Source organism: Mesitornis unicolor, unplaced genomic scaffold (genome assembly GCF_000695765.1).
Source record: "Mesitornis unicolor isolate BGI_N332 unplaced genomic scaffold, ASM69576v1 scaffold4467, whole genome shotgun sequence".
Classification (NCBI taxonomy): domain Eukaryota; kingdom Metazoa; phylum Chordata; class Aves; order Mesitornithiformes; family Mesitornithidae; genus Mesitornis; species Mesitornis unicolor.
Genome location: NW_010198302.1, coordinates 85 through 11,432, shown reverse-complemented (window position 1 = coordinate 11,432; position 11,348 = coordinate 85). Strand labels below are relative to the sequence as shown.

At 41.8% G+C, this 11,348-nt stretch overlaps 1 protein-coding gene across 1 annotated transcript; it reads right to left on the bottom strand.

The window, feature by feature from the left end:
• Nucleotides 1–643: 643 nt before the first annotated feature.
• On the bottom strand, nt 644–10,609 carry IPMK (inositol polyphosphate multikinase; the record flags this gene model as incomplete). Its single annotated transcript, XM_010189100.1, has 3 exons — nt 644–1,445; nt 2,374–2,455; nt 10,437–10,609. Coding segments are annotated over 3 exons (890 nt in total), but the record flags the coding sequence as incomplete, so codon positions are not given.
• Nucleotides 10,610–11,348: the final 739 nt, after the last annotated feature.

Below are 11,348 nucleotides of genomic sequence, written 5' to 3'. Positions count from 1 at the left end.
ACTCCATTAACAGACTGACTTCATGTCCTAAACCAAATTAGTTCCTGGAACATCTTGTGTTTGTATCCTTTTCCTTAGGAAACAAAGAGTTTTCTCCAGCAGTTGTGCAGTTTAAGCCTGTTACGATATTTTACTCCAGCATTTTCTTAGCACCCCAACACAAGTTATGTTGTAGCTTGTCTGTGCTCAACAGCGACTACGGACAACCACCAAGAGGGGCAGCGTCCACAGCAGGGTTGAAAGAACAGCCAGACCAGCCCACGACACTGACAAGCACTTTCTGATACACTGGCATCCACATTCGGCTACTGACTCGGTACGGGGTTTCTCTCCGAGTGGGGCTAACTCCAGTTATTCAAATGCAGTAAACACAAGAGGGCAACACTGAGGACATCAATCCTGCAGGTTAGTTTTCTGTCCTTTTTTAAATAAACCTGTTAATGGAGATAACGGCTCAGTGTCAAGGCTAAGTGGGCAAGTGTTACATATGCTGAAGTTGTTACGGGAACATCACCCTTGCTCGTTGTACAGCTGTGCTCCGTGGATTTAAGCCAACCATACACATTTCAGCCTACTAATTTACCTATCTTGCTTAATCTCCAGTATCTTCATCCTTTCACACTCCCTAATTAACTATCAATTATTTTCCTGAGTGAGATTATAAAAAGTTAAACCCTTCTACCAAAAGTACAAAGACAAATAAAATATAGAACGATACAAACCCAGTTATACAGCATTAGAAGTGCAGAAATTCTTCATGTTGTTGCTCTTCTTTATCATTGGCCCCCAGTAAAAACCATAGCAAAGAATTTAGTTATCCAAAATATTTTTAAGTACTCTGATTAAATTCTTCAGACCATAAACGTAGCCCTCATCCTTTGTGTTGCTAGGAAACACATGAGCAAAATCTATCATTCGGACTTCCACGTTTGCACTTTCCTTGATCTCTGCTGGCATGTGACAGAAAACTTTTTCCAGTTGGGGTATAACATTCCCATTCAGATGCTCCTGTGTAATGCACGCGCTGCTCTTCCACACGTTGCCTTGCTCCAAGTTTTCCACTTTCAGTGAGAGTTGACTGTGGTGCCTCTTAGAATACGCCTTTTTGTGAAGTGCGTAAAATTTGGACAAGCCTTTACTTACAGAGGCCTCGATTTTCCCATTCTCTGTAGAATTTATTACATGAATATTATTATTATACTCCAGTATGTCTCCACCTGATAAGAGTCCTTTGGGCACTCCTCTCTTCTCTGCCAAGGTGACATCACCCAGCCGCATGGTCGTTGCCTGACATGAACCTTCATAAACAAAGAGCAATGAGCTTGCATAAAAGTTGAGTTGCTTCTGGCCCTCAAACCACTCCAGAATTTTTTCAATCTTCCGAATGCTGGCAGCTATCGCATCTTTTCTCAAGCAGTACCCATTGTGGAAGAACTTGGAGATGCCTGCAAGAAATAGACATGTTTGGAGGTTATTTTCACCTCTGAAAAGAAATCATTTTTCATTTCTTTTAGGATAAGAAGACAGTATTCACACATAGATGCCTTTCAGGCAATTAGTAACTAAATCAGAAGTGAACTAAGAAACTGATACCTTCAGTCACCTCACCCGTATAAAGCCTGCTGTATAACACTACAGACTGGGAAAACTAATCAAGAAGTCAATAAAACAGCAGGCAAACACAGGGAGTTCCTGCTCCCCAGGTCATTTTCACAAGCATCGGGACATTTTTGGGCAGGGACATGTTAAATTCTTCAGCGATAAGCAAGCTGAAACACCCCTTTATCATGAGTGACAGAGTCGACAAGTTAGTGCCAGCTCTGGAGAGGGGAGTGTTCACCTGTGTGCGTGCCCTGTCCCTCAGTGGGAGCCTGATGAACAGGCATCAGTGACTAATTTGTAATAGTTATCACCACCAAACAGCTGTGTGATGGTAGCACTTCTATTTATTATTAATATATAGCAACGTATGGATTGACTTCAACCAAGGAGGTCCCTTAAATTGATGCCTTTATAGTAGCTATCGAACATAAAATACAGGATATAGTCACAGAAGATAACAAGAGGAAAATATACACATTCAAAACTCTGCAAAGAAACTGAATTCTACCGCTATCATCCCCTTACTGGTAGTAAAAGACACTTGATTAGGAAATTTCTGTCGCCTACACTGCTTTTACAGCCAACTGCAAAGTTAATTTAGGATCAACAGGTAGTTCAAGTGATAGACGAAACTTCTGAAGACCCACGGGGCAAGAGGAGAGAAAGGGACTTTTAAAATGGGAACACACAGATGACTTTTTCATACGGTTCTAAAAATAAATAAGTAAAGATACCCAACGGCACCAAATTCTGACACACAAATTCCTTTACCATCCTTCACTGTTTCCTTTGTCAAGCTCCTTCCGTAGTGCTGGTTTTGCGTCTCGTAGCTGTCAGAAGAGACGTGGTAAACCTGCGAGAAACAAGGAGGTAACTCGGTACTCATTGCAAACAAGCACTGTTTCTGCAGAACGCCTTGCAGACAGGCTGCAAAATCTCTGGCACCACCGAGGCCTCCTCGCGCAGATTTCAGTTACTCGCAGCGGTCAGCACTGCCCTCTCGGGCTCTGATCTGTAAAATCCTCCCCTTCACATCTTGGGGGTCTAAGCTACAGCTTTCCTGCATTAGAAAGACATAATGACATTGGCACAAGTGTCAATTACGGGGAAAGATTTTATATGGCACCTGCCTTGCAAATCCATGCTGTGACTTGAAACTATCATACTCCTAACCCATGTTACTAGGAATATTAAATCTGTAAGATGTGACACGCTCACATTTTCAATGCCATTATTTTACAGTTCTTAAAACTACAAAAACATTAACCGCAGCAGCAAAACAATAAGAAATGCTACGATGTGATGAGGAAGACCCAGCCCCATGAGACTCATCTGAGACTATAACCGATGGCACAAATAAGGTTATACTGAATAAATGACAGCAGTCAAGTAGAAGGTCGGTTACAGCACTGATAGTGGGACATCAGCCCACGCCTGAAAGGGAGGCAACTCATACCCCTACAGTTTTGTCCATATCAGGAATTGTACAAGCTTAACTTAATTCAAAAATGTTTTACAGAGAGACACATTTTCTCTCTAACTGAAATAATTTCCATAGCAGAAATGTGCCAGCCAGCCAGGCCCAAGTATAATCTGTTTATGAGAGTGTAGACAATTCTTATTTGCAGAAATAATGGTGTTACTACGCAGGCAGCTGTCTCTGGCAGAAACTCTGTGCTTGGCACTTGTTCAGACCACCCAACCCTGTGGCACCCATCCCGGCTGCAGTGCTCTGCTCTGCCTTCACCCGCTGTCAAAAGAGAGGAGCCCACGTTGGGGTGCACTGCCCCCAGTCTCTCCTTTGGAGCCTTTTTCTTGCTGCAGCCCACAGAGAAAGTCCAGGACAGTGAAACATGAGCACGTAACAGGAGTGGTACATGAGCAATAATACTAAAAAAATTAATTCCCTGTTTCCACTGCAGCCCCCTACCCTGAAACGCCTCTCCCTCATCTAAACCACAGCCAGCAGAATATGAAAACACAGACCCATAACTCCTGCTTCGCAAAGTAGCTGGGAAGAAAACCCTCAAATAGCTTTCTTGACAAGATAGCTTATTTTGACAAAAAGAGAGAAGTAACTAAATTCAGGGTCCCCAAGGAACTTAAATCACAGTGTGTGGAAACTGGTTTAAGTCATCAAGCATCAACTGAAGGGGCAGTAAATAATTCTGGGTGTTCTGAAGAAATCACAGTTGTTTGTAAGCCTGACTGTTTAAACTCACTTGGTAGCAGAGTCACTTCCCACTGTTATGATTCCTATTTCTCCTCCTATGATAGTTCAAGAAACAGAGGCCCTGATATCTATAAACTGCAGAAGGGCATAGCAGAGGTTTGGTTTCACTAAGCCAAATATTTTTCACCGCTTTTTAAAAAGTACATAGAAGAGGGACGGTATGTAATACACAAACCCAAGAGACTATCTAGGGAAATAGTTCATGTACTTCAGGTACATCAGGTACAAAAACTTACCAAAAGTTCCTTTTTTATTTCTTTAAAAAGCCATAAGCCAAAGGTAATAAAATAAAGGAAGAATACAATAAGTACATTGCTTAGGAAGAGGAACAAGAGTCTGACAACTACATTTAAGTTTTCATTAGCTGTGTCTTTGTATTAATAATATTAAATGTTTAGTTGGTCTAGAGGCAGCTTTGTCCATGCAACAGCACACTCCTGAATCTTGTTTACCAGAACCTTATCTCTTCCCATAGGAGCCAACGGTTTTTCTGACATGGGCATCTGCTCAAAAATGCTGATTAAGATCTGCAAGCTCATTTTGTTTTCCAAAGAAACTCTGGAGCGGCACATAAAGCCCCCTGTGCTTCCGAGCTGGGTTTCCCATGAAGCCACCCTACTTCTTCTCACAATTTGCACAAAACCATTTCTGCTGAATGGTTTTCTACGTAGTTGAAAAATACCCGGGCAGATGTGCATGTTTTGCATTAACAGTGCATTTTGAACTGCACAAAATGGTTGATGGCAAACTCAGAACACCCTTGCTTACCCATGGGCTTGGCTGCAGACAATAGCACTGAAGAACAACACTGGAGTATTCTCCATGTTAGCTGAAGGGCTCTCTCTTAATATTGCTTCAAGGTTGTGACTATCTGAAACACTCCTGGAAAACCTCAGCCAAATACAAATACATTAATCCCCATAGTGAAAGCAGAGGAACAGAAACCCAAGTTCAAACAGAAATAATCTTTCACCAGTTCTTGCCTCACCCTCACCAGAACACAGGGATGGCTGTGTTGCAGTAGTAGAAGACTAAAATAAATTTTCTAGTCTGCAAACCTATTGCTTCACTGTCCTTTTGTTCACACCATCACCACTCCTACTCTGCTTACTAACCCTTCCCAAAAGGATATTTGCCGTTGAAGCAACCTTTTTCTGTATCCCTGTTGTTGCAGCTGTCTGGACTAGCCCATTCCTGTCAAAATGATGACAAGTCAAATAAGTCAAATCTGTAACCTTACCAACGGCCAAGAGATTATTAGACAGGAAAATCGAATTTCTTGTCCACCTGCCACAGCTCGTTACGTGTTTGCTCTGTGTTCACAAGGAGCTTCACTGCATAGCACAAGACAAAGAAAACTCCTTCGTGATTTGCAAAACATCACCCTCAAGACAACTCTTGCTTCACCGGTGATTTTTATGCATTCTTCCTACACAAGATCACAGCTGTTTTGCTCCTCCTTGTAACCTCCCATTCGGTGAGGTTTCTGCACAGACTGAACTGGAACCCAGCATGCCCACAGCTTCAGTTTTTAATTAGCAGTAGGGGCTTGTAAAAAAAAAATCCACATGATTAACTGTCAAGGGGAAGTTGTCTTTGGATGTTCTCAACTTGTGCTTGGCTTTTGTCTCCCTGAGAGGTGTTGCTAAAATAAAGTTGGCCCAGTGTGGTCTTTAAAAAAGCACAACCCTTGCAAGATCTCAACAGTGAGATACGCAGTTTAGCTTCAGGACATTAGGCTGAAGAGTGGATTGAGGAAAACAAGTAAGAAATGTTATTTATGGTCATTCAGCATAGACAGAAAAGGCAGAAAAATACCCACGCTGTTCAAATACTTATCTGTGGCAACTCCCTAACTTCCAGAAAGTATAATTTAAATACATACTAATTAAGACTAGCTTGTTTGCTAGAGATACTGCTATAACAAATACAAAGTCTTTATTAAATAACTTGCAGGCCTCCTTCACATCTGCAAAAGAATCTTACTAATCTACATCACTGAAAGTGGAAGAAAATACTTTGAGCGTGCTCGTCTTGTACACCAGAGGGGTACCTGCAGAGCGAAGGCTAACTCGACGGCACACGATACGGACTCGTGCACTGCTGACGCGCCGATGCCTGGGAAGGGGTTTCCCACGGAGCTCCTGTGCCCATCCCTGCTCCCCCGGGTGCCCCACAAGGCCAGCCAGGACCTGCTCTTCTATGCAAGGACGTGATGATTAGAGATACATGCTCTGATGCCAAGACACCCAGACTTCAAAGGGCTGAGCTGTCCAACCCTTGTATTATTTTTCCATAAAAATACTTAACGTTTAACCCTATTTTACACTCATACAGGTAAGAGCAAGCGAGCATTTAAATCTGCCAGTTCTCTGTTTACAGCAAGGCACCTCTGTACTCGTAACTGGTATCTGAAGGTCAGTCCCCAGCCTGCTGCCAAACAGCCAAGCCAAAAGCAGGGGGTAAGCAGGCAGCACCCCAAGTAACTCGAGGGCATCTGGCATCAGCACCAGCCCACACCTTGGCAAGGGGCAACTCCAGCACCAGCTGAGACCCACAGCAACAACTGGGTGCCTTTTGCCCAGACCCCAAGGCTGTCCCTATATAAACGTACAGGTTTCCTCTGTGTCAGAAGAATCCAGGTTTCTCCACAGTCCTGCGATGTCTCAGAGCCTGATCCTGCCACAGCAGAGGACTTGAGCACTGAGTTTTAACAGGCCCTACTTATTTTTTCTTTTTCCAAAAGAAAGTAAAACTGGGAACTGAAGAAAAAAGAACAAAGTGTTAAAAATAATTATCTCCTAAATAAAAAAAAAAGACGACACTGCGGTTAAATCATGAACCATTTCAAAAAGAGCTTAAACATCATTTTGGACTCCCAGAACTTCCACAGAGCACCTCATTACAATAAATTTATTTTAATGCCTCCTTTTTATATAACTGGGGGGGAAGGGGAGGAAGAGGCCACCTCATATCATCCACCATCAGCTTTTTCCCCGACATACAGTCAATTCTGTTAGCCAGAAGGATGTAAGTGGACCAGCTGTCACATATGCGATGAGTCTTTTGTGTAAGGAAAAACTGCTGGGGAAAAAAAAAAAAGCCAGGGTACCCATCTGCTAGAACTTGCCTAAGAGGATGACAGCTGAACCTCCTGAACTCCACAAATGAAATACTCCTGAAACACACCCCTCAATCCACCAGCAGATACCGGGCTTGGAGGAATTGCTGTGTTCAGCCCCGCAGCACGGATTTGGCTCCCTCAGACTGAGAAACAAATGAGCTGAATGCGCCTGCAAGAACCGGGGAGCGAAAGCGGACACAGAGAAAAGCAGAGGAGGTGGCAGCAGGGGACAGAGGTGACAAAGCCAGCAAAGCCAGAACACCCAGAGCCTGGCTCTGCTGCTGGGTTCAGCCCCTGCAGACATCAGTTCTCAGACTTTCTGGAGGGCTGGCTTGTTTGGAGGTGGGGTTTTTTTTGACTGGTTGTTAAGGGTTGGTTTTTTTTAGTTATTGTTTTGAATTCCTCTGTTTTCTTAAACAGCAAAGCTTGAATTAGATTTATAATTGTAGAAAACCCAAATGGTTCTGGTAATTTTTTACTGTGCAGGAATATGAACACTAGATGCAGGATTTAATAGCTTTACTATTCTTCCCTTCCTAAATCTTGTTATTAACACATCAGAGCTTATGAATATCACCATGATACTAGAAAGGGAGGTTGTGGAGTCTCCTCTGCAGACATTCAAAACCTGCCTGGCCGTGTTCCTGTGTGACCTGGTCTGGTGATCCTGCTCTGGCAGGGGTTGGACTGGATGAGCTTTTGAGGTCCCTTCCAACTCCTGATACTCTGTGATTCTGTGGTAAAGAACTCATAAAACGGACTCAGCTACAGTCAGTTTTAAAATATCTTACAGAAACATGTGCTGTAGATGAGGAAATTCACTTGTAAAAACAGCTTCGATGAGGTATCTGCATTACTGCATGCAATAGTTCATACGCACAAACAGTAAAAGTAAACGATGGATCATACTGGTGAAGTTGCATAATCGCCAGTTTGTGCTTTAAAAACACGTCGCAGAAATATTCTGGCCTACGTGATATTGCAACCAAGCTGTTCTGGAAGAAAAAGCAAGCATGCAGAAACTGGGGATTGCAGATTCTGAACGAACTGCGAATCCGACATAAGATCACAGCCCACACATTCTGCTTTGTATTCAACAGCATAAAACTAGCGTATTTTTAATATTGCATGCACTGTGAAAATATTTTAAATATATATATATTTGTATGTCTGCTACTGAAACCATATTGTAACTTGTCTTTTTGCTACTGAAACCGTACCTTAGTTTTCCAACTTACATTTAAACTCTACTTTTATAACATATCTACATCGTCACCTGTTAAAGAAAGGAATCTCTCCACTAAATACACCATTGGGTTTTAACCAAGGTTGTTGAACAGACTATTTTCTAAATGTGTTTCCAGGCATTTTTTCTGTCTATTCAGCTCATGAAGATGAATATAGTTTAGCACATGCCAAGTGCCAGAACTATGTATATAAATCAAAGCTCTGCCAGATAGAAGATTCACTTCTTTTAAGGACAAACCATACATATTTTATATATAAGAGAGGACTGCTTATTTAACAGTGGATAAAAAAGCCACATCAATGGCTTTTGGGGTAAAAACTCACTATAAATAAATTTTGTGGTAAAAACCCCACCTGTAACACGTTTTTGCTTGAGTCTCCTCGTATCTTGTGTCCTTTAAAAACCATAGATAACCACATTTTCCATTTTTCCTGGCCCTCTCTTTCTTGCTCTTTCGAAATCCGAATTTAATAAGCAAGCCTACCCTCATGTTAAAAATAACACTGAGCAGAGAGATTAAAAACAACCCCCTCTACTTTCTGAATCGTGTTACACCACGTTTTACCCAGCAAACACTAGCAATCCTTATTGAGCACGTTAGCAGTCACTGCCCGTACAGGAGATGGGCAGAGAAAAGGCCTTGTGGATTTACACTTTGCTACCTGTTGTGCGAAGAGAGGGGGGAACCTTTTAAGTTCTTTTTTCAAAAATAACTTCCAACACGCAATTTGGTACCAGAGGCACAAACCAAATCTCACCTAGTTAAGCACTGGATGGGAAACTGCAATGCATCATTACACACACACTTTGAACTAGGGAATCAAAAGAATTTTTGCAATGAGTGAAGACACCGATAATTGACAACGTTAGGAGCAATAGTCACAAGCAAAAATACCGTGGAAGCAAACGTTAATTCCTTTTCCACTGTAATGAAACAAAGGATGTGAGTACATTGTTTTACACATAAGATAAGAAAGGTTATGCAATGACATAAGCCAAATCCAAAGCTATAATCTCCAGCCTTCCTTCTCGATCCAGACTGTGTGGTTTTTGACTCAACTCCCACGTTCTCTCTCATAGGCTTACATAATTACTACTCATGACCACTATAATTTATAGCTGTAAAAGCTTATCTCAAGACAGAGTTAAGGCTGAGAGCCTAGGCAATTAAGTACAAAACATTACAGAGATATTAGAATTATTTCAAACAATGGTGCAATCTGTGTGCTGTTGCTATCTAACAGCAGAGGGGAAGCTTATCAAAGTCTTCAGCCATTTATGCTTGTTGATGCAGAGCTTGAGAAGCCCTGCCTTTGTGTATGAGAGAAGGAAAACAAAAATCCCACATCAGAAAGACAATTATTCCCGTGCCAATCACAGCAGAAGAAAAGGACTGTAAATATATTGCATCAGGAATGCATTACTGACATCAACACATTTATGTCACTGATCCACACATGCTCTGGACAGCTTTTCTTTACATTGGAGTATCAGAGTAGCCAATATTGAGTCTTCATCTTTCTCCTCACCTAAGATAGGGAAATGTAGTAGAGTTAGTGTGGACATCTGCAGGGCCTTATCCATCTCAAATCAACCTTCAACTGACAGTTGTTCCTCCGGCATGTAAGCATCAAAGACATCTTCTTCTGGTGGAAAGCTTTTTTAAATGCAGACCGTAAGCAGCTATTTATAAATACATGCATCGCTTCTGAGCGCTAACTTAACTCTTCCCTAAATAGAAAAATTACATTGAAATTATTTTTTTTTTAAAAAAGCAATATGAAAAATGTGGAGAGGATACAGCTTGTTATTAAATTATTACAAGGACTGGTTCAGTACGTAAATCCCTGCTAAAAGCAAAAAAAAAAACCACCCCAACTTTGATAACTTGAAATATCCGCTGTGTGAGAATTAATTGCAGCCACATTCAGTTTCAAGTAACTATGGTCTGTTCCAACCCCTTTCTTGTGTACACGCACAGAAGCCAGGTTGCAAACGGATTCCCAGAAGGGACACGGCCAAGATAAAAACTTGTTGTGAATGAGAGCAGTGTTTTGGAACAGATTTCACACAACAGTTGATACCGCTACTGCCAACGTGTTCAGATAACGCTTCATTTATGGACAACTCAAGAGGACTGCCGCTCGCTAGAAAAACTAGCTGCTGGATCTGGTGTGGGACAACAGGCCACAGCATAAGCTGGATTTGAAAACAAAACAAGTTCTTACCCTCATGCCAAGTACCAAAAAGCCAATCTCTTCCATCAGCGGGTACTTGCTGACCTGTTGCTGTATCTTCTCAGCTGAAGCATATGGATCGTAACTTTTCTGACCTATTTTTACATCCATTATGCAAGGCTTATTAAACTTACGGGTCACATCTTCCAGTTTTAGATACGTATCTGTTAAAAAGACAAAACTTTCATAAACAGTGGGTCGAAGCAAAATAATTACAGTTTCTGCCGAGCTTCTGTGGAGGAAGGAGAACAGATTAAGGGTTAACAAGTGAGCTCTTGAAGAGTCAAATTTGTCTCTGAACACAGACTAAGTCATGGTCAATGACATCCACAAATTCTTTTGGAGCTAAATGCCTTATTGTTTAGAAAATCGTATACAATGAAGTGTGCTAACCTAGCACTCAAATTCAAATTACCGCCCAAATGAAATTCATGAGCAGCTTTTATTAAGCCGTTACCATACTTTACATAGCATTAATAAGTACACAGAACTGCAGGTTACTGCATGGCTGGTTTTGCAACAGAGATGGTGTTTTCTTTCTCTGTGTGAAAGAGCTAGAATTAAAATGGCATTTTTTCTTTGTGCCATTCTAAAAATGAAATCAGCATTTCAGAGTCCTACCCTACAGGGGCCAAAATGCATCTCATTTTTCCTCCTTTCATCCCACTCCCGGCCGTACTCATTTCTCACGGCACTCCTTTTGGGGAAAACACTCCTCAAACCGTAGGCTGCCTTTCATCCGTTTCCAAAAGTCCCTTTGGGAGGCAGGGTGGACCAAAAAACCCCCCAAGCCTGGAGTGCCTGAAGACTTAAAGGAGCATTTAAAACCCGGTCGGACTGGTTTATACTCTTCTCCAATGCAGGTAGGAGCCTATTTCCAACCTGATCTACAGCACTGACTGT